The 27387-nt window shown below is 40.2% G+C and overlaps 3 protein-coding genes across 6 annotated transcripts in view; all 3 read right to left on the reverse strand.

The window, feature by feature from the left end:
* stat2 (signal transducer and activator of transcription 2) overlaps positions 1-16328 on the reverse strand; it is a 57046-nt gene extending 40718 nt beyond the window's left edge. Inside the window, exon 1 of one of the 2 annotated variants that reach the window (XM_031895718.1) lies at positions 16071-16166. The gene's annotated coding sequence lies outside the window, so the exon portion shown is untranslated. 2 annotated transcript variants of the gene reach the window in all.
* A 1366-nt stretch (positions 16329-17694) lies between these two features.
* apof (apolipoprotein F) lies at positions 17695-21793 on the reverse strand. Of its 2 annotated transcripts, XM_002934510.5 has the most exons (3): positions 21641-21791; positions 21228-21405; positions 17695-19883 (listed from the first exon to the last, which is right to left on the reverse strand). In XM_002934510.5, exon 3 carries the CDS (start codon positions 19861-19863, stop codon positions 18832-18834), a length of 1032 nt encoding a protein of 343 aa, XP_002934556.3. In that variant the 5' UTR covers positions 19864-19883; positions 21228-21405; positions 21641-21791; the 3' UTR covers positions 17695-18831. The 2 variants fall into 2 exon arrangements, with proteins under 2 accessions (XP_002934556.3, XP_012813271.2); XM_012957817.3 differs by lacking the exon at positions 21228-21405 and having other exon boundaries at positions 21641-21793.
* A 3160-nt stretch (positions 21794-24953) lies between these two features.
* timeless (timeless circadian regulator) overlaps positions 24954-27387 on the reverse strand; it is a 40321-nt gene continuing 37887 nt past the window's right edge. For both annotated transcript variants that reach the window (XM_031897167.1, XM_002934529.5), the window contains exons 28-32: positions 27176-27239; positions 26316-26386; positions 26148-26211; positions 25639-25706; positions 24954-25485 (exon numbers count right to left, since the gene is read on the reverse strand). In XM_031897167.1, the coding sequence (XP_031753027.1) occupies positions 25370-25485; positions 25639-25706; positions 26148-26211; positions 26316-26386; positions 27176-27239 (383 nt within the window). In that variant the 3' untranslated portion in view covers positions 24954-25369. The remainder of the gene's footprint in view (positions 25486-25638; positions 25707-26147; positions 26212-26315; positions 26387-27175; positions 27240-27387) is intronic.

The raw sequence follows: 27387 nt of genomic DNA on the forward strand, positions 1-27387 counted from the left end.
ATACATAAGAGGGCATGAGTGAATATATATATATATTTATTTATGGGCTTATTTATCAATTATCGAGCTTGTGAATTTGAGTTTGTTTTTCTAAATTGAATAAACTTGCATGTGAAATGCTTGCTTATTTATTACTGTGTTACACTCATGCGATTAAAAAAAACTTGAATATCTTGAATTTTTAAGATTACAAACTCAATTACAACTCAAAAACTCAAATATTTTGACTTTGCCTAGGACAACTCCCGTTGACTACTGTACATACTTGCAAGCTTTTAGATGGCAAAGTTTTACATTCAAGTTTTTTGCACTTATTAATAAGTGCAACTTTTAGCACTAAAAAATTGTAATCATGAAAATGCATACTCGAACATTGATAAATATCCCCCTTAATGTGCGTAAATACATAACTATATTTATTTACATTTGCCTTTTGATAGGCACAACCAAACATTGTCTTTGAATGTTACATTTTATTACCTTGTGAGTTTTGAAACTTCTTTTTTTTTTTTACCTATTAGCTTGGGCTTATGTCCCAGCAATGCAAGCTGGAGACCGAATTGTTGATGATCCTCCAACACTGAGTCGATCATACCAATGGTAAGTCATGCAATAATACTTGTCTTTAGGGCTCTGGCACATGGGGAGATAAGTCGCCGAAATTGCCTCGTGAGGCGACTAATCTCCCCGTGTGCCAGAGCCCTTAGCAAAAATCAGTTTGTGCTGCATTTTGAATCCATGTTTGCTATGTATAAAAATAGCTAGTAACAACAATATCCCTTCCAGAAAAAGCCATGGGCCACATTTCTTAATTTCCTAACTGTTAATTATTCAATTATGCATAGTTTTTACATATTTGAAGATAACTAAACTTTTTTTTATAGCTAGCTATCTAGAATGATAATTAGCACCCATTGTCCTTAAATCGGTATCCCTTCAATTCTTTTTTCAGGTCTGCATATTTTAATTCATTTGTGAAAGCCTGTCTCACAAAAAACCCCAGAGACAGACCGACAGCTAAACACCTGCTGAAAAACCATCCGTTCATAACAGACCTCCAAAACGAAACGCAGGTCAGGGAAGACCTCAAAGCTTTAAAGGAACAGTAACACTAAAAAATAAAAATGTTTTCAAATAATTAAAATATAATGTACTGTTGCCCTGCACTGGTAAAAGTTGTGTGTTTGCTTCAGAAAGACTACTGTAGTTAATAGAAATAGCTGTTATGTAGCCATGGGGGCAGCCATTTAAATTGAAAAAAGGAGAAAAGGCACAGGTTACATAAGAAGATAACGGATAACTGTGTAGAATACAATGGGAATCTATGCTACTTATCTGTTATCTGCTTAGTAACCTGTGCCTTTTCTCCTTTTTTTCAATTTAAATGGCTGCCCCCGTGGCAACACAGCAGGGTATTTATATAAACTGTAGTAATGTTTATGAAGCAAACACACAATTTTTACCAGTGCAGGGCAGTAGTGCATAATATATTAATTATTTTTATACACTTTCATTTTTTGGTGTTACCTTTAATACAAAAAGCTTTGAGAACTAGTTTTGATAAAGGTAAGGGCATTATATCATTTCTGTATCAGTTAGTTTATTAACAATATATAGTTTTATCTGTAGAGTCAGAGTTCATGTTGATGTATTCATAATGATTATAAATTATCAAATCAGGTATGAATAAGTATGATCAAATCAGGCACAATCATAACATAGATAGATAAATACATTCAAACATGTTTTTTCTTCCCTTTGCAGAGAATCAACCTGAAAACATCTACAGACGTGAACAAGAAGAATTTGAAGCAAGCTTACATGCAGTTATAAAAAAACTAATAGAGGTAAACCCAGCTCTTTTAATAACTAGCTCTTCCACTACTGATACTAAAGGCATGGAACCTGAAGACTTACGTGCAGAACACAAAAAAAATACTGGCTTCACAGATGACAGCACTGCAAACGAACAGACCAGTGAAGACAACAAGGAGACAACGGACACAAAACTAGAAAAAATTTTAACCAATGTAGAAGTAGCTCCTGTAGAATCTGAAGTCGGATCAACAAATGAGAAAGAATTATCTGTCACTCAGGAGTTGATCCCACAACTTGAAGTGGGCTTAACAGACATTGAGGAACAGACCTCAGTCAGCAATATAGGTATATGTGACAGATGTGATTCTGAGGAGGCTCCCTCAGAAATTGAAGTTTTAACAACTGTAGTCACACAGGGCCCAGTTTACTCAAGTGAAGGAAAGTTTAAAGCAAAGCAAATTGCAGGTGTCAAAAACAAGGCTATTTCCATTTTAAACTATGTACGTTTAGTTCTTGTTGCATTATTATCACTGGCAATTTTTTATGCATTACAGAGGATCAGGCACAAGAAGACTTGAAAATGAGGCACATTGTAATAGCTTTAAATATTAATTAGAAAGACTTAAGCCTTGTGTTTATTCTTATCATTTATATGAACATATTTCTATGGAGCTGCTCTTGCAAATACTCCCTGCACAGGGAAGCAAGAACAAGAGAAAAAGATGCAAGCATCCCAGAACTGGGATGTAAGCACAATAGGAGAAAGAATACATACTTCAACAGCTGCTAAGATTTTTTTTCCTAAATTTGGATAATGTAAGCTAAATTTGGAAGGAGGCATATTTTAATAGCTGCTAAGATTTTTCCCTACGTTGGGATGTAAGCACAAGAGGAGGAAGGAGGCATATTTTAATAGCTGCTAAGATTTTCCCCTACATTGGGATGTAAGCACAAGAGGAGGAAGGAGGCATATTTTAATAGCTACTAAGATTCTCCCCTATATATGGACCTAAGCGCAAGAGGAGGAAGGAGGCTTATTTTTATAGCTGCTAAGATATTTGCCTACTTTGGGACGTAGGCACAAAAGGAGGAAGATGGAGGGCACAGGACAAAGATGGAGGACTGTAGCTTTGTATTTTTGCTAATGTTTTTCTATATTGGGATACAAGCAAAAGAGGAGGAAGGAGGCATATTTCATTAGCAGACTCAGAAGATGAAAGACTGCACCTTTGTTCTTTATGAAAGAAGAATGAACAATGAAGGAAGATGGAGGAGACAGAAGGAAGATGGAGGACACAGGACAGAGATGAAAGACTGTAATGTACAATTAAATATAAGATAATTACTATTAAAATACTACCACTGTGCCTGTGATTATTTGTGTGCAAGCCCTTATTTTATTAGAATTAGCTATGGTAGGCAGGTATGCAGAGGATCAGGAGTATAGAGACAAGGACAAGCCGCTTATACCCTTAATGGGACTGCACTAGGCAAATCCATAATGGAGAAGGACCTTGGAGTCCTTGTAGATAATAAACTTGGCTGTAGCAAGCAATGCCAGGCAGCAGCTGCAAGGGCAAACAAGGTTTTGAGCTGTATTAAAAGGGGTATAGATTCACGGGAGGAGGGGGTTATTCTTCCCCTTTACAGAGCGCTGGTAAGGCCCCATCTAGAATATGCTGTTCAGTTTTGGTCTCCAGGGCCAGACATTATTGAGTTAGAGAGGGTCCAGAGAAAGGCAACTAATCTGGTAAAGGGTATGGAAAGTCTCAGTTTTGAAGAAAGACTGGGCAAGCTGGGTCTGTTTACATGTTAAAATTAGGCACAGAAGCACATGCTTCTTATGTAATAGATTTGGATGTATATGATTTTAGTAGCTTGTTTTCCCAAGACCAATATGCACAACTTACAGAAGTCAAAGATAATGGTTGTGGAAAATAAGGAAACCACTAGAATCTCACCGACACTTACTGGCTGTAAAAAACAGAGCACTTTTAATTTTTTTATTTTCCCTTGACATTCTGAATTTTGCGGAATTTTGTTGCAAATCCATGCCTGGCGAAATTCGCTCATCACTATAGTTTTGATTTCTTGAAGGACACAAATAGCACAACCCCTGATATTGCCTAGACATGTTCCAGTGGTGGATGTTCTTATTTTTTCAGGAAATTTAAATATGCTACAGTTGAAACTTTAGTCTGAATTGCTATGATAAGGACATAGTAACATAGTAAGTTAGGTTGAAAAAAGACATATGTCCATAACGTTCAACCTTAACTTGTACTAAGAGCTATCTCCCATAACCCTGTATTCCCTCACTTGTACTGAGAGCTATCTCCCATACCCCTGTATTCCCTCACTTGTACTAAGAGCTATCTCCCATACCCCTGTATTCCCTCACTTGTACTAAGAGCTATCTCCCATAACCCTGTATTCCCTCACTTGTACTGAGAGCTATCTCCCATACCCCTGTATTCCCTCACTTGTACTGAGAGATCCCCCCTACCCCTGTATTCCCTCACTTGTACTGAGAGCTATCCCCCCTACCCCTGTATTCCCTCACTTGTACTGAGAGCTATCTCCCATACCCCTGTATTCCCTCACTTGTACTGAGAGCTATCTCCCCTACCCCTGTATTCCCTCACTTGTACTGAGAGCTATCTCCCATACCCCTGTATTCCCTTACTTGTACTGAGAGCTATCTCCCCTACCCCTGTATTCCCTCACTTGTACTGAGAGCTATCCCCCCTACCTGTATTCCCTCACTTGTACTGAGAGCTATCTCCCATACCCCTGTATTCCCTCACTTGTACTGAGAGCTATCTCCCCTACCCCTGTATTCCCTCACTTGTACTGAGAGCTATCTCCCATACCCCTGTATTCCCTCACTTGTACTGAGAGCTATCTCCCCTACCCCTGTATTCCCTCACTTGTACTGAGAGCTATCTCCCATACCCCTGTATTCCCTCACTTGTACTGAGAGCTATCTCCCCTACCCCTGTATTCCCTCACTTGTACTGAGAGCTATCTCCCATACCCCTGTATTCCCTCACTTGTACTGAGAGCTATCTCCCCTACCCCTGTATTCCCTCACTTGTACTGAGAGCTATCCCCCCTACCCCTGTATTCCCTCACTTGTACTGAGAGCTTTCTCCCCTACCCCTGTATTCCCTCACTTGTACTGAGAGCTATCTCCTCTACCCCTGTATTCCCTCACTTGTACTGAGAGCTATCTCCCATAACCCTGTATTCCCTCACTTGTACTGAGAGCTATCTCCCATAACCCTGTATTCCCTCACTTGTACTGAGAGCTATCTCCCCTACCCCTGTATTCCCTCACTTGTACTGAGAGCTATCTCCCATACCCCTGTATTCCCTCACTTGTACTGAGAGCTATCTCCCCTACCCCTGTATTCCCTCACTTGTACTGAGAGCTATCTCCCATACCCCTGTATTCCCTCACTTGTACTAAGAGCTATCTCCCATAACCCTGTATTCCCTCACTTGCTAAAAAGCCATCCAACCCCTTCTTAAAGCTATATAATGTATCAGCCAGCACAACTGGTTCAGGGAGGTAATTCCACAGCTTCACAGCTCTCACAGTAAAAAATCCTTTCCGAAAATTTAAACGGAACCTCCTTTCTTCTAAACTAAATGGGTGCCCTCATGTAAGTTGGAAGGACCTACTGGTAAATAAAGCATTAGAGAGATTATTATATGATCCCCTTATATATTTATACCTAGTTATCATAACACCCCATAAAGTACTGACACTAAAAATCTACTCTTCAAAATATGAATGTACATAAAAAGTTACCTACAGGGCTACTTTTGTAAGTAATTGTTACTTGAAGTTCATAAACCTGACTGTTTTGCCAACCTGACTGTCCCTTCTATAGCTTCTAATGCTAACAGACTATTGCTGCACCAATATGGCAGCCTCCTCATAGAGCAGGGATCCCCAACCTTTCTTACTCATGAGCTACAGTCAAATGTAAAAAGCCTTGGGGAGCAACACAAGCACCATAAAAGTTCATGGAGGTGCCAAATAAGGGCTAAGATTGGCTATTAGGCAGCCTCTGTGCACCCTATCAGCTTACAGGGGCTTTATTTGGTAGGAAATCTTGTTTTTATTCAACCAAAACTTGCCCCCAAGTCAGGAATTCAAAAATAACTCCCTGGTTTGGGGGCACTGAAAGCAACATCCAAGGGGTTGGGGAGCAACATGTTGCCCCTGAGCCACTGGTTGGGGATCACTGTCATAGAGGAACATGGAGGATCAGATAGCTAATGTAAAAGCACTGAACATTGAACTTTGTGTCAAAGTTATAAAGAGCATGCAAAGGCAGTGTTATGAAATTTGTAAAAAAAATAGTTAATTGCTGGTGTTAGTATCTCTTTAAGCACATCTGCTACAGTGTAAACTTGGCCAGTCTTTCTTCATAACTGAGACTTTGCCCTTCTCTAATTCAATAATGTCCTATTTGAGCACCGGGAACTAAAACTGAACGGCCTCTTCTAGATGGGGCCTTACAGATTTATCACTCATTCCTGTAGCTGTTGATTTTCTAGAATTGTCACACAAAGTGCGACGTATGAGCAACTAGCACAATTAGGGAAATACCACACGTACAATAAGGGTTGTTTCACAAGGGTTTATTACAACCAAAAGTAGAGAAACAGGGAAAGGGCAATACGCATGGGAAGCCCACAAGTCCCAATCACATCAAATCCTCCTTCAGGAAGTCCTCAGGGCAACCCCCCCTTTGCACAATATCTAGAGAACAAAGGCAGAGTCTCAGCCCAACCCCCAATACACAAAGCTTTCCCACCCGGGCAATCCACAATTAACTGGGTAGTCTCTCTAGGCAGTTTCAATGGATATAAACAAAGTTCCTTTTGGTAGTTCCACAGAACCACACTACCTTGATTCCAGGGGCAAACAGTCCTCCTTAGGGAATAGGAAAATCCACACAGTTGGAGGGAATCTTCCTGCCGCAGCTAGGGTGGATTCCATGGAAACGCAGGGAAGGGTGTCCTGCCACAGCTAGGTTACACCCCAGACGAACAAAAGCTTCTCTCCACCCCCGTCCTCTGGTTTTTCTATCCTGCAGCTGGTAACTCCCCCCTTTCCCACACCCCCTAGGATTGATTGGTTAGGAGGCTGACCCTGCTTCTGCTCAACCCAACCCTAGCAGGTCCAATTGGCCGGGGCTCCTGCAGCATCATTAGGGGAGGGGATTAACCTTGGAGGGGCTTGCCCAGCTCCTCTAAAGGGGAATTCTGAAAGCTCCTTTGTTTGAAACACTCCAGCGGGAAAATGGAACAATGGAATGACACCATCTTGGCTAGGTCATGCACTGGCTAAAAATGGGGCCAGTAGAAGGGTTTTTGGTCACACTCAAACCCTTGAAAATGTGTGGAAAAAAAATACATATGGAGATTTAAGTCCATAATTTTTAGCCAAAGAAGTTTGATGATTTAGAAGTAAAAGTGTTCTTTAATGTTCTTAATGTAATTAAATTGTAAAATTGTAAATTAAATTGCTAATCACCAATTTTAACTTGTAATTTTGAATGTAGTATATGTTTTGCATCAGCCATGTAACTACCTATTTGTAGGAATTTAACAAAATCCAGTATCTGGAGGGGAGAATAGCTATAAACCATAGACAAATCCAAGCTCTTCTGCTCTCACTGGACACAGAAAATGCCCTCAATAGGATCCAGTGGGGGTATATGATGCAGATATTACACAAATATGGATTCGGACATAAGTTCTTCCCTTATATTCTAGTTCTTCAGCATGAGTCGTAGCCTCAGGAATCCTGTTAGCTGCCTTCCAAATCACAAATTGTACAAAGGCAAAGTTGCCCATTATTTCGCCTTGTATTCACACTTATGCTGGAGCTATTAGCAGTGAGAATAAGAGGACCAACATTTTTGTCATTACAATAAAGTGAGGCTAACACAACATAGGACTGTTCACTCATGACATTATATTGTTACTAACCAATCTTTACCAAATATAATACAAAAACTTGACACTTTGTAAAACATTTCCTGGTACAAAAACACAAGGTCTCGCAATTAACCTCACACAATCAGATACAGAACACCTTCAAAGTAACTATGCTTTTAAATGGATAGATCATCTACATCAATTACAACCCAACTGTGGTTTGACGGATTGGGCCGGCAGGTCCCGATGGCCCAGGTCCACTCCCTGCTGCCTTGAACTTGGCCTAATAAAATAAGCATGGTGCGTATGGGGGTGGGGGGGCATGTGCAAGTGGCTTGTTGGCTGCAAGTACAGAAACAGGGTGGGGGCCCTTGGGGTGGCAGCCCTGGTGCCAATTCCTCTCCCAAAGAAGGCCTTTCGATAATTTCAGGTATATAATCAAAGATCTATTTTCTGCTGAATTGGATAAATAATCACCTTAATTTCAGGCCTATCAAGAATTAAAATATACAAAACCTTTGCTGAACTACAGCAGTCTTTCTAGAGGAGCAGTGGTGTCTCTTTACAGAGCAAACTGGGAACATAAGGCATCTAAGAGCTATAAGCCTGACTTAAAGGAACAGTAACATCAAAAAATAAAGTGTTTTAAAGTAATTGAAATATATCAATATATATATGTGCTGTTGTTCTGCAAAAAAATGGTGTTCTTGCTACAGAAAAGCTACTGTATAAATAAGCTGCTGTGTAGCCATGGGGGCAGCCATTCAAGCTGGAAAAAAGGCACAGGTTACATAGCAGATAACTAGTAGATAAGCCCATATAAAGGTGGTTTGTCTGTTATCTGCTAAGTAACCTGTGCCTTTTCTCCTTTGAATGGCCGCCCCCATGGCTACATAGCAGCTTACTTATATAAACTATAGTTGTCTTTCTGAGGCAAACACACCAGTTGTAGCAATGCAGGGCAACAGTACATTATATTGTAACTAGAAAGGGAAGTTTGAGAACAAACTTCATGTTGGGTTGAAAAACATGAAGTCACTGAATGGGCTCTGCCCACTTTCTCTAACCTTGGGCCACAGTTATACAGTAAAAACCACTGTGCAAAGTTTGGGGACCCTGGTTTTAATAGTGTCTAAATGGCAGCAACTTAAATTTCCCCACTAAAAGTCAACGACATCTGATTGGCGGTTGGTGACTCCACCCCCTTTTTCTAACCTGGAACTGCAGTTACCCAGTGACTAACTCTGCAAAGTTTAGGGACCCTATGATTAACAGTTAAAGAACGGCAGCAATTAAAATTTAAACCAATAAAAGTCAATAGGTGAATTGTGATTGGTGGTTCCGCCCACTTTTTCTAACCTTGAGTCGAAGTCACCCCGTGACAAACAGTGGGCACCCTGGCATAAATAGTTTGAGAATGACAGCATTTTAAATTTAAACCAATAAAATTCAATGGATGAAATCTGATTGGCTGTTAGTGGCCCAACCCACTTTTCCTATTTTTGAACTGCAGTCCCCCAGTGACCAACTTTGCAAATTTTGGGGACTCAGGCATTCATTGTGAGGCCGACAGCATTTTACACTTCACCATTGAAAGTAAATAGGTGAAATGTTATTGGTTGTTGGTGGCTCCGCCCACTTTTTTCTAACTTTGAATGGCAAATACCCAGTGACTAACTCTGGAAACTTTAACAACCCTGGAATTAATATTTAAATAATGGCATCAGTTTAAATATAAACCAATGAAATCTAATGGGTGGAAATGGATTGGCTGTTGGTGGCTCCTCCCATGGGAACCCTGACATAAATAGTATGAGCAAAGCAACATTTTAAATATAAACCAAAAAAATTCAATAGGTGAAGTCTGATTGGCTGTTGGTGGCTCCACCCACTTTTTAAAACCTAAAAATGCAGTTCCCTAGTGACCCTGGTGTTAATACTGTGAGAATGGCAGCAGGTTGAATTTCCCATTGAAAATCAATAGGTAAAATCTGATTGGCGGTTGTTGGCTCCACCCACTTTTTCTAACTCTGAACTGCAGTTACCAGGTGACTAGCTCTGCAAAGTTTGGAGACCTTAGTATTAATATTTAAAGAATGGCCGCAGTTTAAATTTAAACATATGAAGTCTATAGGTGAAATCTAATTGGTTGTTGTTGGCCCCACCCTCTTTTCTAAACTTGGAACATAGTCACCTAGTGACAAACTGTGCAAAGTTTGGGAACCCTGACATTAAACATGTGAGAATGGCAGCAGTTAAAATTTTTCCTGTGAAAAGTTTGGGGACCCCGGTGTTATTACTGTGAGAATGGCAGCAGGTTGGATTTCTGCCAAGTCAATAGGTAAAATCTGATTGGCTGATCACATCTCCGCCCACTTTTGGGCATCCAACAATCATCATTTTTTCATTCAGGCTGAGCCCATGACTGTGTGATTTAAGTTTGGGGAGTGTAGCCTCAAAGCTGTAAGTTTGGCAGCAGTTTCAATTTCCCCATAAAAGTCAATGGGTACAACATGATTGGCTGCAGTTGGCCCCTTCCACTTTGCAGGTTTTTTTTTAAAAAAAAAAACCTGAATGCGTAGTTACCCAGTGACTGACTGTGCAAAGTTTGGAAAATCTGGCATCAAACCAATAAAAATCAATAGGTGAAATTTGATTGGCTGTTGGTGACTCCGCCCACTTTTCAAAACTTAAACTGCAGTCCCCTAGTGACCAAGTGTAAAAAGTTTGGGGACCCCGACGTTATTACTGTGAGAATGGCAGCAGGTTGAATTTCCGCCAAATCAATAGGTAAAATCTGATTGGCGGTTCACAGCTCCGCCCACTTTTGGCCATCCAATAATCATCATATTTTCATTCAGGCTGACCCCATGACTATGTGATTTAAGTTTGGGGTGCGTAGCCTCAAAGTTGTAAGATTGGCAGCAGTTTAAAGGGGAAGGAAAGGCAAAGTCACTTGGGGGTGCCAAAATGTTAGGCACCCCCAAGTGACTTTAACCGCTTACCTTGTACCCCGGGCTGGTGCCCCTGTTAGGAGAAAATAGCACCAGCCCGGGGTACCTGGAGCGCAGCGCTTCCTCCTTCCGCCTTCCACTTCCTAAACTGCCGGTGGCCGGGCATGCACAGTAGAGCGAAAAAGCCGACTTAAATGTTTAAGTTCGGCTTTTCACTCTACTGCGCATGCGCGCGCAGCGAAGCCGGAAGGAGGAAGCGCCGGCAGCTACCCCAGGCTGGTGCTGTTTTCTCCTGACAGCGGCACCAGCCCTGACATAAATAGTATGAGCAAAGCAACATTTTAAATATAAACCAAAAAAATTCAATAGGTGAAGTCTGATTGGCTGTTGGTGGCTCCACCCACTTTTTAAAACCTAAAAATGCAGTTCCCTAGTGACCCTGGTGTTAATACTGTGAGAATGGCAGCAGGTTGAATTTCCCATTGAAAATCAATAGGTAAAATCTGATTGGCGGTTGTTGGCTCCACCCACTTTTTCTAACTCTGAACTGCAGTTACCAGGTGACTAGCTCTGCAAAGTTTGGAGACCTTAGTATTAATATTTAAAGAATGGCCGCAGTTTAAATTTAAACATATGAAGTCTATAGGTGAAATCTAATTGGTTGTTGATTGGCTGCAGTTGGCCCCTTCCACTTTGCAGGTTTTTTTTAAAAAAAAAAAACCTGAATGCGTAGTTACCCAGTGACTGACTGTGCAAAGTTTGGAAAATCTGGCATCAAACCAATAAAAATCAATAGGTGAAATTTGATTGGCTGTTGGTGACTCCGCCCACTTTTCAAAACTTAAACTGCAGTCCCCTAGTGACCAAGTGTAAAAAGTTTGGGGACCCCGACGTTATTACTGTGAGAATGGCAGCAGGTTGAATTTCCGCCAAATCAATAGGTAAAATCTGATTGGCGGTTCACAGCTCCGCCCACTTTTGGCATCCAATAATCATCATATTTTCATTCAGGCTGACCCCATGACTATGTGATTTAAGTTTGGGGTGCGTAGCCTCAAAGTTGTAAGATTGGCAGCAGTTTAAGGGGAAGGAAAGGCAAAGTCACTTGGGGGTGCCAAAATGTTAGGCACCCCCAAGTGACTTTAACCGCTTACCTTGTACCCCGGGCTGGTGCCCCTGTTAGATAAAATATTGCCCGGGATCTCGAGCGCTTCCTTTTAAATAATCCACTTCCTAAACTGGCGGTGCTGGATAATAACAGAGTAAAAGCCGACTTGCCATGTTCTAAGTAGGCTATATATTCTAATGTGACATGCCCCATATACCAAGCTTTGTATGCAGAAGCGCTGGCAAGCTACCCGAGGACTTGGGCTGTTTTCTCTGACAGCGCACCTACGCCGGGGTGAAAGCAGTGTAGGCATAACTTGTAGTTTAAAAAAGGTCTCACAGTGAGATGAACAGATGACCCGCTGAGTTCTGTGGACAACGGCACACATTTGGTTTGATTGTTGCTTCTCGTGGCAGCAATGACAGACCACTAGTCACTTTCCATTCAATGCACAGGTTGCTTGACACCCACTTCTAGCTTTTTTATTGGGGGCAGTGCTTTCATATCTGCCACAAGATTCAGCAATCAAAACACTGTGTGTACCAAAGCCATAAAATATAAAACTAAAAGAGGGCCAGACACAACATGACCAGCGGAATCACTTTCTGGGCTAAAACTTAAATCTGAGTCAATAATACAACAAAAAAGAATGAAATAAAATACCCACTTTTAATATTAGACAAGCCTAAAGGCAAAGATTATGCAATAGAATCCATTAATACAGGCTTTATGTAAAAGTTGACATACTGTATTTCATTTAAATTTTGCGAAATTATACCGTAGTGGGATTTAAAAAAAGGGTGCTGTTTGGGTAGAAGAGGGGCATTTTGCTGCATATTGCAGTTAGGTCATATTGGAGAACCAAGATTAAAGAAATTAAGAAAATAAGAAAAAGATTACAAAATAAGGTTCCTGGGCTAGATGGGATACCAATTGAGTTTTATGTGCGGTTTTGGGATATTTTAAAGGATAATCTTTTATGTCTTTTTAACAAGTGTTTTTACGAAAAAAAGCTGCCAGCCTCCTGGCAAAAAGGGTAAAGAAAATGGGTATCCCTGAAGGTTTTTTATCATCCTTAAGAGCCTTTTATGATAACTGCACTAGCCAGGTTTTAGTAAATGGTTTTATGACAGAATGTTTTAACTTAAAATGTGGTGTTAAACAAGGTTGTCATTTGTCCCCACTGCTTTTTATCTGTGCCATTGAACTGCTTCTATCGTCCATAAGACGTGATAAAATGATTTGTGGAGTTCATGTACCGGGTGGTGGAGGGTTGCAGGCAAAAGTGACTGGGTATATGGACAATATTACGATATTATGCACGGATGTATTATCTATAAAAAGAGCGGTTCAGAGGACAGAACATTTCTGTGCCGCCTCTGGCTTAAGATTAAATTTTAAGAAAAGTTGCATGCTGACAGTCTGGGACTGGGACTTCTTGTCAGACTGCCCAGTAAACCAAAGGGAGTCTGTTTTAAGATTTTAGGTACGGTTTTTAATTCACAGAATGAGGGAAAACAATCATGGAATATGGTATTGAAAAATGTAAATGGTCTGATAATATCATGGACCACAAGGCACCTTACTATGGAGGGAAAGGTTTTATTGATCAAAATGGTTTTAATGCCCATTTTATTGTATACTGCTCTTACCTATCCTCCATCTGTGTTGGTTTTAAAACAAATAATAAGAACATGTTTTGTCTTTATATGGGGATCAAGAATGTTATTGTGGTCTGTATCTGTTTATAAAAACTATGTTATAATTCATGATTTTATGTTCTTATCTTCTGTGAAACAAATGTTATTTATGATTTTACTATGAAATTGGTTTCAATAAAGCTCTTTTAAACTGACCTTACCTGCCAGATTCCTGCCTGCCCGTGTTACTGCCTGGTTCCTGCCCCTGCCTGACTCCTGCCCGTGTTCCTGCCTGGTTCCTGCCCTCTGTTCCTGCCCGTGTTCCTGCCTGGTTCCTGCCTGACTCCTGGCCGTGTTCCTCCCTGGTTCCTGCCCCTGTTCCTGCCTGATTCCTGCCCCTGTTCCTGCCTGACTCCTGCCCCTGTTCCTGCCTGGTTCCTGCCCCTGTTCCTGCCTGACTCCTGCCCCTGTTCCTTCCTGGTTCCATTCGCTATACCCTGTTCCTCGACTCCTGTTCCTGACCTCTGTTGGATCTCCCGGTATTGACCTTGGCCTGTTTATTTGACTTCTCCCTGTCTTCAGCCTGCCCCTTACCACTGCCTGTTATTTCAGACCTTTCTTGCCTGCTGCCAGTCCAGACCCTCTGCCTGCTATACGGACTTGTATTGTTTGCCGCCTGCCTCTGACAACTGGCCTGTTGTATGGACTTTTATATTTCTTCTTGCTCAATCCTCATAATAAATCATGTCTCAGCATCTCAACATGTATCCTGCTTATCAACAAGCGAAGTACCCTTTGTATCCGTATTACACAGCATATAGGCTCCTACCTGCCAGCCACCCACCTGTGGCTGCACCTGACAGTGTGGGGTTTACATGTCCTTTAAATATGTTAATTGTACTGATTATGTATATGAAGTGTCTCCTCTTAAGCTGTTACTTTCCCCTGTCTGCATGCTTGACAAAGGGGCTTTTGTGCTCCGAAACGTTGCACGTTCGCAATAAACTTGCAAGGGCTTGTCCTGCTTGATTTGACTTGAGTGCCGGTGCTTATTTCTTATCAGGTATGAAGTGCCCCATCTGTCATAGCCCTAAAGGCACTTAATCATAGGCTAGCCAAGAGCAACAGGATGTTGGCATATAATGCAAAAAATCACAATTACATTAATCACAGAGTTAAAAGTGCACATTCTGATCCTGTATAAACTGAGCATTGGCTCACCGTACGCACAGCAAAAATGTTTTTATCTTCTTATCGGCATGCGTATAACCAGCTTTAGCATCTAGTAAGTGCTTGCTGATCTTTAAGAATTTTGGGTCCCAGCTAAAGAAATGACAGGTATCAAAAAAAGATGGTTCACCTTAACTTTTAGTATGTTATAGCATGGGCAATTCTAAGCATCTTTTCAACTGGCCTTCCTTATTTATTTTTTTATAGTTTTTTATTTATTTATCCTCTGACTCTTTCCAACTTTCAAATGGGGTCACTGACCCCAGCAGCCAAAAAACTATTGCTCTGTGAGGCTACGATTTTATAGTTACTTTCTATTACTTATCTTTGTTTATTCAGGTCCTCCCCTATTCATATACCAGTGTCTCATTCAAATCACCCCATTGTTGCAAAGATAATTTGAACCCTGGAAACCAGATAGCTGCTGGACAAAAAGTTAAATAAGTACAAAAACTCAATAACAAAAAAATGAAGACCAATTGCAAATTGTCTACGAATAATGCTCTCTACATCATGCTAAAAGTTAACTCAAAATGTACAGCCCCTTTAATGTGATAGGCTGCAGCAAATTAGGGGCATGGCCTGTTTGGCAATGGGGTGAATTAAGGTCATAGCATATCTGGTAGTGGATGTGGTGTGTTGGAAATAAATTTAGATTATCTACTATTGACAATCTGCAGAACTATATCTGTTGTAAAGGTACAACTCCTACAACCCTACCAGACGGCATTTAGTTCAAATGCAACTAGGGGACTACATGCAGGGGCTTAGCCATATACTTAGATTGTAAGCTCTACGGGGCAGGGACCTCCTTCCTACTGTGTCTCATACCAAATGGTACTTACTCCCTGTGTATTTATAGTTATTTATTTATTATACCACTTGTCCTCCCTGTGTGTAGTAAACAAAGTTAAATAAAGTTATACATACATACATAAGTATCAGGCCCTGAGATGAATCTTTGACCTCCAGATGTTGTTAAAGTGCAACTGGCAGAAGCTCCCGGCAGCCCTTGGCTGGAGCACTGCTACTCCCACCTAAGCACAAACACACAGGGCAGCAGGAGCAAGATGATCAATGGGACCTGTAGTTCCACAACATCTGGAGGACTCCACATGGCAAAGCCTCAGATATTCAGAAAGACAGCCTACCTTAACATATTTAGCACCAAGAAAATGAAAATGAATTATTTACAATCTCTCTCTGCATTTTGCCACTAATACTAAATATTTAGCTAGTGGTGTTCGTTTTAGGGAAGGTAAGTACATAAAGGTAACTAAATAAAGGCACCCTACAGTGACTCCTGACTGGTGTCCCATACTCCCATACCCTCTCTCTGTTCAACACAGCGCGACTCACCAAGCGATCTTCCCTATAAGAGTTTCACCTCAACAACAACACACAGTCCAGCAACATCTTGGCCCTGCAACTCTCCAACGAATGCAGTCTCCTGTGACTCCCATGCTCTGACTTGCAAAGCCATAACTAACTAGCCATAATTTAAAGCAGTTAATGCCTACCTATTGTCTGTCTCCAGCCCCCGAACAGCGATTTCACCGTTTTGACAGCTTGAGGAAGTAACTGCACTTTCCACTGGCTAAAGCCCAAACAAAATTTAGCAAACAACGATTGGACTAATAAAATGTCAATCCCCTTACCACGCCTCCTGAAAAAGCATGCCTTTTAGAAGAGACGGGGTATAATGAGACAGGGTGGCTTAAGAGGGTCCGCCCTCATCACTCCGATAACCTATTACACGAGGGAAAACGTTTCAAGTGAAATATGATTGATCAAAGCGGGAGAGGGGTGGGGCAAGACGGTGGATTTCTCTCTTCGGACTAACCTATTTCCCAGGAATGACGTCACTGAATGGGCGGTCGTTTCTAATAGGTTCCGTGCTCGCCTGATAGTTTCATTGCTTAAGTGCGCATGCGCTTAACCAGAACCCAGTGAGGAGGAATTCCCAGGGAACCTTAGATGTAACCTTGTTATACCTTTACCTATACCAATCTTTGAATCAGCTGACGCCAATGTTTTGGTCCAGTGTGTGATGTTCCAAATCCTTATGGGTACCTTCCTTTAGTTAACTCTTCCTATGCCTTTTCCTGCTTTGTTTGTTTTACTGCATAACTGCTACTTTACCTGTTAACTCTTGTCTGCCTATTTCTGACCAATCTCCTTGGTTTCTACACTAAAGATCTGTGTGCCTCTCATAGTATGGTTGGGCCATTGGGGCTCACCTTTTCTGGGAAAAAAGGCTGGTCTTCCTACATTTTTAACTATTAATAACATTGGCATCAGGGATCATTTTTACCGACCAGGAGGCAACACCTGGCTACAGTGACCTCATCTTTCGTATTCAAGTGACCACACAGTGGCGTTATAGTGACCCCGCGTTGCAGTGATTCTGGGGCCATGTGTAGGGACAGGGGTGTAATTACAGAGGAAGCAGACCCTGCGATTGCTAGGGGGGCCCAGGTGCATGGGGTCCAACAAAGGCCCAATTAATAAGCTGTGTTAATATATATTAATAGGTCAACTAACCAATGTTTGTGGGCCCTTAGTAGAATTTGCTGTGGAGCCCAATAACTTCTAGTTATGCCACTGTGTAGGTATGTTTATTGAGTTAACTGAATGCATTTGTTACAGCAGTGGAGACTTTATGCCACTCACAATGGGTAACAGGTTCAGTTAAAATAATATGTCTGTTTTTATTAAAGTTTATAAAAAAAGCCTTAAGCATTTCCAGCCTCAAGGCACTTAATCCTAGCCCCATCAATTGTAGGTTTGGGGCTTGGCACCCAAACCCAATGTTTCTACTGATGAGTTGTTTGGACCATCTATGTCTACAGGGCTGTCTCTTCCAGTCTTCTCCAACACAGTAAATGTGCCTACTCACCAACCGATTAAAAGTAAGTGACAAACAAATAAACTGGAACTGCAGAGTAGGGATTCACAGCCAATCTTCACTTAGCACAGATCATAAGTTGCCAATAGTGTTATAAAATTTATTAAAACAAAAATCCCCTGCTCAATACAGGCTACTTACAGCATCCAGTGAATATCAATGCATATGAGTCAAATCTGCAGCTCTACACATCACATCATGTCACAAAAATGTGTGTAATATTAGGACAGAAATACTGAACTATAGAGTTCCCTGACACATCAAGAATGCCCAGGATACTTATCCAACAGGGGTTCTATGGGGCTTAAGCAGATCCCATCTGATAATTTACTAATAATTGTCACTACACGTTTTTGCAAGGTCAATTCTCTGTATTATCTATGACAGGATATTTTCTGGTGTATTGTAGCTGTGAAAAGTAGCTCCGTGTGTCTTCACCTAAAGGTTCAGCATCTCTAAAAAAAAAATAATGATCCAGGCCTTTAAACTTGTCACAGGAGAAACCCCATCTTGGATTCTATTAGAAGTATCAGTGACACTGCACATGCTCTATGTGTGCAAGGTAGCTATGTTAATGGGCAGCCTCTTTGAAATAAAAAATAACAAAAGTGGTGTATAGGTGATACCTTTGTTAACTAAGATAACTATAGCAAGCTTTCAGAACATTTTATTTACCTTTTCAAGCTGATTACAAAATGGTCTGAAAGCTTGTTATGGTTATATTAGTTCGCCAATAAAGGTATCACTTTTATCACCTTGTGGTTTTCTAAAATGGCACATTGAACTTAGATTTTATAGTTTACATATATGGCATATTTATATATTTGTATCTCCTACCTCACCTGCCTAGGGTTGTCTTTATACAGAACCCATCATAAGTGAGCATCTCCAACACAGTGCGCTAATAATCTGTATTATTTACTTATCCTTATATTGTGACACTTATATTCTATATTTCTACCCTACTGCTTTCGTTACGCTTTAGTTCTCCTTTAAGAAGAATAGGCTTCCATTACAATGGTCTTAAGAAGAACTGACTGTGTTTCGCCCTGCAACAGAACACAGGAGAGAGTTTCATTACAGGTGAACACAGGGCAAAATGCATGTGAATAAGAGCCCTAAAAATAGTCCTGAAATACACATGAAACACAAGCACTGTACATTCTGAATCTCGGAGTCTGCGGGACATCAGAGGATCTTTACAATTTACTGTTAATGCTCAGCTGTCTGTGGATATTGTTTGAAATAGGCTATTGCTGAATGCACACTGGATTTTAATGCTGGTTTTATAGCAACTCCTGCGCCTAAGCCAATAACACTAGATGCACCCCCAGTGGCAGAAAGTAGAGTATCATAACCTAAATCAACTGTGGCTTCTATTGCACGTTCCTCAGCCAGCTCGCTGCAGCCTTTTGTGGCATAATACATCGCTGACCCTGCATTGTACCAGCCACTTATCAGGGGAACCCATTGCATTATATTATGAATATTGTCTTCCCTCTCATCCTTGCACTCGAAATTGACTGAACGACGCCTTACGTGGGCACCAGCACATCTATGTAACCATAAACTTGCTCCCACCTGAGGTATTATGTGCCCGCTAGTTCTTGCCACAGTGTGATATTTCCCAAAGGCATCTAAAGTAACACCAGCACAAGAATCCCCCACAAAGTAACAGTGCAGTTTTGCATCATACAGTGAGTGGTATAGCTTTAAATCCACACCAATCAACGCAACATTTTCTTTCCCCTTCCAAAAACCAGAGCATTTCCGAGGTTGTCTAGATAATGAAGATGGAGCTAGTGAGTCCAAGTTGAACTTTAAATATTCAGTGCCCAGTGTATTCTTCTTCCATGGGTGGCCATAAGAATAATTCCTGCTGGCATGAGTCTGCCACTGTTCAAGCAACAACTGGAACAACCTTGTGGCATTTTCCCCCATAATGAGCTCTGCAAGGAAAGGGTCATGCTGTGCGATGCATCCTACTTGCATTAAGCCCAGTGCCACTGCTGGTCGTACAAACTGCTCTGCACGACTTGGTAAAAGCTGAATGAACCCCAAGCATTCTTTCAGGAGCTGGGAACAGGGTACATTCCCTCTTGCCCAGGAGAAATTGTTAATAGGTAATTCATTATTAGGTGACTCCATCTGCCCAGTAGACAAATCAAACTCAGCAGGGTTCAAGAATTTGCTTAAACATGGTACCAGCCACAAGGAAACCACAAATATGGGAATGAATCGCATGTTTCATGCAGTCAGAAGACCTGGGAAGAAAAAAAAGAAAAAAAAAAAAACCCCTGAAATTGACAGGAAGAAAATATGTGTAAATCCGCATTACAGTGATTTTAACTCAAATTACTGACTGCAATGCACACCTGCCACCTAATTATACAAATAATAATAATTATATTTATGATTTAATTATAACCATGATAAAGAATGAAAACTCTGGACATTTTAGCTCACAGACAGATCTGCCTCAAATTCTTGTCATAATTCAATACCTAATTTGGGAATATTAGGAAGTTATATATAAACTTTCATTGACCCACCTACTTCAGTGATGTCAGAGAAGGCCAGGGCAGAGTGGGTATATAATAAACAACATAAATATAATGAACTTATAAAAAGTTGGGTGGTAGTTGAATTGTTGTGTATTGTCTTGTTTATTTTTGTATATAATAAAGTATGTGTTTTTGATAAAAGTAAATGTGATGACCCACACATCACTAATGGTTATGGCATCCCCAGATAATTTTCAGTACCCTTTATTTCACTGTTGGGGGAACATTATCACTTATATTGTTGGTTTTATATACATATAACAGAGTATATCTTTTGTGGACCCACACCTTATTAATGGTTATGGCATTCCCAGATGATTTCCAGTACAATCAATTTCGTGAATGGGGGGTGGGATTATCACATTGCTCGATTGTGAAGCTACAACACAACTCTAACTAATTATTTAACTCCCTCCCAGTCATGGAAACAGTTTTCAGGATCATTTGCAAATACAGACCAGAGTATTACTGATGCCTTAGTGTTTTTTGTACCAGCATGTGAGACTTTGACGGGTAGTCTGTCAGGAGAAATAGCATAGTGGTTAAGATACTGATGTTTTAGAAAAGTGGTTCTCAAACCATGGGGCTGGCTCTCCTGAGATTGCTTGGAGCAGTGGATGGGTGGGTTTAGCTGATTTCTTATATATATCTGGAAGCCCAGTTTAATGGTCAGTAAAGGTGAGATTTGGGATGAAAAGTATCCTCAATGTTTTTAGAACATAGTACAGGTATAGGACCTGTTATCCAGAATGCTTGGGACCAAGGGTATTCTGGATAAGGGGTCTTTCCGTAATTTGGAAACCTTAAGTCTAGTAAAAAATCAATAAAACATTAAATAAACCCAATAGGACTGTTCTGCCCCTAATAAGGATTAATTATATCTTAGTTGGGATCAACTACAAGCTATTGTTTTATTATTACAGAGAAAAAGTAAATCAATTCTAAAATTCTGAATTATTTGATTAAAATGGAGTCTATGGGAGAAGGGCTTTCCGTAATTCAGAGCTTTCTGGATTATGGGTTTCCAGATAAGGCATCCTATACCTGTATCTCCAAGAAGAACTTGAAATGGAAAGTCAGGCAACCTCTTCTTAGTGGAGTAAAACAGTGTTTTCTGAAGGCACTAGTATCTCTTCATCCAGTAAGGCCGAGTTAGCTCTTTGCAGCTACTGGCAGATCCTTTATTGGGTTATATGTTCTGAGTAACATAAATGCAACCCACCTAAAAAAACAAAACATTTTAGTCCCCAACACACACACTTGTGATATGTGTGGTGTAAAAAAATATATTTAGCACATAATACATTTTTCTCACTCTGTCACTCATGAAGCAATTTATAAACTCGGAGGAAAAGGATCCATAGAACAAAGCTTGGTTGAAATACCTTTTGCTTAAATAAACAAACAGTCCAATATCTTGCCTAACCAATAATGCAATTAAGCAGTTTGACACTCACAGAAAGAAGATCTGCAGGCTCAGCACTTGGTCTCTCGCTATGTAAAGAAGTGATACGGCTAACGAGTGGGTCAGTGATCCTTGGTTATTGTCACTCCCCCTAATGTTTAAAGTCCTTGCAGTGTCATTTTAGCAAACATTCCTATGGCACGCAGTGCTCAGCACTGTCACTCTGCCCCCAGAGATAGTATGTCCCTGGCTTATCATTGTATCTTTGTCAGTTTTAGTTTACCTTTGAAAAAAATAAATAAATTTGGAAATTCCCATATCTCCTGAATGCACCAATACTAAATACGCAGCGCCACCTTAGGGGTCCTAGCCACCTGAGGCGGCCAGGTTCACTGAAATTGCGCCGCCGCGTATGCCATCCCACTGCCGATTTACATTTTCGCCTGTGGGATGGCATTTCTGAAATTTTTGAAAAAACACCTCAGCACTTTTAGTTTTTACAATATCCTACAAGTCACTAACCAGATAAAATATCCTTAATATGAATGAACAGTTTGACGCCCAATGTACATAGGTTTACCTACAGTAAGCATGTGACATGTAGGGGTCCTAAAATATAACTTTTGCTCAGTAATTTCATGTCTTACACAAAACTAATTTAAAAACATATTGTTTTATGTGAAGTAAAGCTGCAAAAAAGTATGCTAATCCCTGAAAACCATACATTTTTGGAAAGGACATATTCTAACAAATCAACACGAGTAAAGATGTCTTTTTTTCTGACATTTCTCAAAATTGCCTTGCAAATTCCTTCAAATTATCTCAATTTTTTACATCCAAACATAAAACACCCTAAATATCAATTCCTGGGGCCTACTAAAGATTGTGCAGCCCAAAAGGCATGGATTTACCAAAGGACATAGCCTGTAGAGAACAAAAATAAAATAATGCCTATCAGTGCCAATCCAGGGGCTGCTGTTGCCCCCTCTCTCTCCAGCTCAGTGCTTACAATTTTACTGTTGGCACGGGTTTTGGCTCTTAAAGTTACCAGAGGCAGCTTTTTGCCTCCCCTGGTAACTGGCCACTCCCTGCTGCAAGGTTCTCCCCAGCTTTCTGTATGCTCTTTTGTCACAAACGTCCCGGTATCGTCATATGAGGTTTGGATCTGCTGGAAAAGAAGTTCAAACGACACTGATTCAATCCCTGTCTGGCTCTCCTGCTGTCCAGAACTGTATTGACAATGGTTTTACTGTAATAGTGTAGCGTCATCTACAGATTAGTACAATCAGTAATCAGTGTGAAAAAAGAGTTCAAAAAAGCAAACTATGCTTGTAAAATTATGTAAAAAGGGTCACTTACTGTTTTTGTAGCAAGGGGGCCACTGATATTGTAATGTACAATATTGTGCAACAGGAAGTGTGGGGGTGGAGCAGGGGCTCAAACTAGCAGTAGTTCCAGTGTAACAATCGCATTTCAGGTCTGCCATGATAGCACCTTTGGCTGCCATGCCAGCACATATAGCAGATGCGTGCTTGGCAGGCAAAGCGATAAGAATGAAATCAAATAAAAAGTTTATGACCACACATTACAGAATTTATTGTGGCCACAGCAAGATATTTTCCTTTTGTACACTGAGGTCTCTGTGTAAAATTCCACTAAGACCCATATGGACATAAACCTTCCTGACAAAAGAAAGTAAATAGGCTCAAAGGGTTTCTCTGATTCAGGATATTCAATCAGCGTTGATACAGTGTGTTACACCAACACATGCAACATACTTGTTGGCACTTAATTGGCACCAATTCCATAATTGTCACCATACTCTGGAAGTGATGCGATATGCGCACATATCATTGTATTTACAGAACATTTTAAAAATAATGTATGCAAAACCTGAGCACTTTTGGTGAACTTTCAACCATGATTTCTACACTACCCGTTAACATGAAATTTCATGGCACACCTAGGTGGTGTTCAGCATGCCATTCTTTAGCAGAGCAAAGCCAGCAAGATACAGTTTTTATGAATAGGTCACAGGCATGCAACAGTATTAGGTACACAAAGATTCTTTTCTTTCTGGTAAACCTTGCAGTGATGAATCACCACCAATGCCATAAGGTTTAGCTATTACTAAAAATAAATGAAGTTCTCCAACTTTAAAGGAGACATATTGTGTAATAGAATGTACCAGTGCTTTAAAAAGTTGTTTTAGTCTGATTTATTGAATTTTTTAAAAAAACACCCAACAGTTCCAATTCGTGCTGCCTTCTTTCAAAGTCTGTGCCGGGGTTCCAGCGGCTCACTGCACGGTAGGACAGGAACTTGTCAGCAGCTAGGTGGGGACCTGATACGAAACGAAAGCCTCTCTTTTGCTTGTGTGTCTGTAGGACTGTAATTGGTGATCACCCCTGTACTTCTGGCAGGGACCATTAGGGCATGCTCACCCCTCATTTGAAACACGGGCAGGGACTATAGCAGATGTATTGGGAGCTCCACTAAAGGGCCATTTTCAAACATAATAATTTATATTCCTGAGTGGAACGAGAGCCATATAGTATTCATTATTGCCTACAAGATTCCAGAAGGGGGGTGGGGTCAGTTAGGCTATAGGTCTTCTCTAAATACTAAATAAAAAATGTAACTTGACTTGTCCTGCGATTACATTCTGCCTATTGTTTTAAATAAAATTATAAAGCACTATTTTGAAAGTTCCTTACTGGTCTGTCTGCTGATCTCCAACTGTGCCCCCGTACTGCACCCTATGCACATGCCTACCCCTAGTTTCAGTCGTGAACTCTGTTACGAGTTGTATCCAATATTTTTTAGTTACTTTCTCTTGCCAAGTTATTAGTAATTTTAGGATACATCCCGTGTAAACAAAAAGTGCTAAACATTCTATCTATATTCTTTGTGGTATTACCATCTGAGCATGCCAAATGAGTATGCTGAAAGCATGCTGAGAAGCACCAAAAAGCATGCCTTCTTCACTTTTTCTCTATCAACTGGTACTCCGACTATGCTACAAGTTAAAGGATCTTCAAGGCTTTGAATTCGGTCTTACGTTTTAGCAGCAAAGCCATATCTGTGCCCATAATAACTACACACATTACACACAGATAGTGTAACTAAACCCATGTAAGCCAAAATTATCTGGGTGGTGGTCTTATGCAATTATTGTGTTCACACAGAATTTTCTGTGGCTTTCCAAACTGGTTGTGAACTGGTGCCACAATCATTGTGCACAAAAGCACACAGCTTACTGGAAGCAGAAGTCTGCAGGTAACTGTGCAGTCAAGCTAACAGAGGTGCACCTATACCCAATATCTTTTCCCACAGCCCCTTTAGTAATTGATGTCCACTCTCAATAACACATCAATATAAAGAAGTTTATTAACTAAACTAAATGTAGGTAAGAAACTAACTCCAAAAGTATTTAGATGTAAAACAAAGCAAAAAGATCTCAATGTGGCATTATTCAAGGAATAAGGAATGCAAAGGCTGGTCGAAGACCACTTGAGAAAAAGGTTTAAAAACAAACGTTGATTTTGTGGAATAAACCTTCACTGTCACCAGTTTCAGTTCCCCACACACAGACACATGGTCCCTGTTGCAGCAAGATTGTTACACTGCTAAAATATCTGCTTATCACAGAGACAAAGCAAAAGAGCTGTATTACGAGAGTCCATAACCCCTCCATTTGAACTTGCATTTGTACTTTCCATGGAACCTAGGAAAAGTCTCTGAGCTTCCAAATCTCTAAGTTACTGGGATGCATCCCACATCAATCTTCATCTTCATCCTCAATGACAAGACGCTTTTTCTTGGTAGGTTGAACATTTTCCTCAGTGTCCGATTCAGAAAACGATCCTTTCTGGTCTACCTCTAACATCTCCTTGCCTAAAAAAAACCAGAAGAAATACAAAAGCATATGATATATGTAAAACAAAGCAACCTTAAACAGAAACCAATGTGAGCATTGCACAGGAAAAAAATGATATCTAACAATTTGAATAATTGGACACTGCACAGCAACAGCTCATTTGTACACACCATGCTCTTCTGTCACAGAGTCATCATCACTGTCCACTATACGACTTCTTTTCTTTGATTTCTTTGGTCTATTTAAAAACATAAATCTGTTAGTTTGCAGCGGTGTCTGCTGAGAAGTCTACTATATAGAGGCAAATACTATCATGAAATGATATGCTATGCTATATGATTATGAAATTATGATATTATGAAAAAATAACTTTAGACACAGAGCAATGACCTGTGTGGCCTAAATTTATCTGTATTTTTATTATAGTGTTTAAAATGATTTATGAGAAACATAGGGATAGGAATTTATGTAAATTATGTCTTTTTCCTACTACACTTTGTATTGGTGTATCATTTCCCATCCCTTTTTAGGGACATTAAGCCTGTTATTCTTGTGCTACATCATTACAGGGCTTTGCCTTTGTATTGCCAGTTCTGCACTAAAACTTGAAGGCACCCTTTAACACTCCTGGCTCAACAGACTGGGGGTTCTCCCTTACAACGCATAGCGCACCTCTTACCTATTCGGTTTGGTTTCTCTCTCTGTTATGGCATCCATTGGCAGCTGCTCTGACTCCTTGTTCTCTGAAATATGAAGTGTCTTTATTAAAGTAAGCTTGTGGAATAACAGAAAATGAATATTTACAGTAAGTTTGATATATTAAGTGCCACATTTAAATGTCACAAACCATTAGTATTGTCTACAGAATTCTCTTCATCACTGTCAACCATTTTACTTCTCTTCTTTGCTGTCTTTGGTCTATTAAATGAAATAAACAAATTCATTTGAAAGCCAAGTTTCTTTATGCCCTTAATGACATATAAACCCTAAATTTTCCTACCATCTATATAAGTTGGATACATATACCCCACCCAAAAGCATAATTTGTACTGCATTTATTCCCCTCCGTTCACCAATGCCATCACATTTTCATAAAACAAATAGCTTTCACCAGGCTGCCATTATCCCTCTGACATCATCAGTACCATTTACATCTGCAAACAGCACATGTGCGCTGTAAAGTTTATGCAGTGATGCATGCAGGCTTATAAAAAGTTCTGCTTTGATTGAGCCATGTAATGGTTAAGCTGAGTTCAGGAGACAAGGTTAGGAGAAAAAGATAGGAGCAGACAGCTAGAGCAGAGATTCTATGGGAACCAGCAGTGCTATTTCTTTATTGGCTGCTAGACTGGAGGGCGTGTTTAGTAACCTCAGCTTAGAAGAACTGAGCATGTTCAGTAGCCAAGAGCCAAAGTCAGTTCTAAAGGGAGGGGGCAGAGTGGGTCAGAGAAGGAATCCCAAGTAATTATGGGGATGCTGCAACCTTACTATTAACAACCAGAGTGGCAGTTATTTAAAGATTTCCTTGAGGCTGTACACTGATTACATTTTTGTGTGGGGGGTTTATATATACTTTAATTAAATTGTTATTTATATGAATAGAATATGCCACCATTGTTACAATTTTCTACTTAGAAATAGCTATGACATATGATGAAAAATTAGAGTATTAAAATAGCAATAATTCACATAATTTATGTTACTTACCTTCTGGTTTTGCTTTGGGATTGTAATGACTTATCTGGGGATTTCTGATTTTCTTCTTGAAGGTCTAAAAGGAGAAGCACTAGTTAACTACTGCTATATTAATATATTACTTACATGTCTTAGATGCTACAGGCCTTAAAGGACATGTAAACCAAAAATGTTTTTGCCTAATAAAAGAAAACATAATTCTAAGCAACTTTCCAATGTGAAAT

This window comes from Xenopus tropicalis, chromosome 2 (genome assembly GCF_000004195.4).
Source record: "Xenopus tropicalis strain Nigerian chromosome 2, UCB_Xtro_10.0, whole genome shotgun sequence".
In the NCBI taxonomy this organism is placed as follows: Eukaryota; Metazoa; Chordata; class Amphibia; order Anura; family Pipidae; genus Xenopus; species Xenopus tropicalis.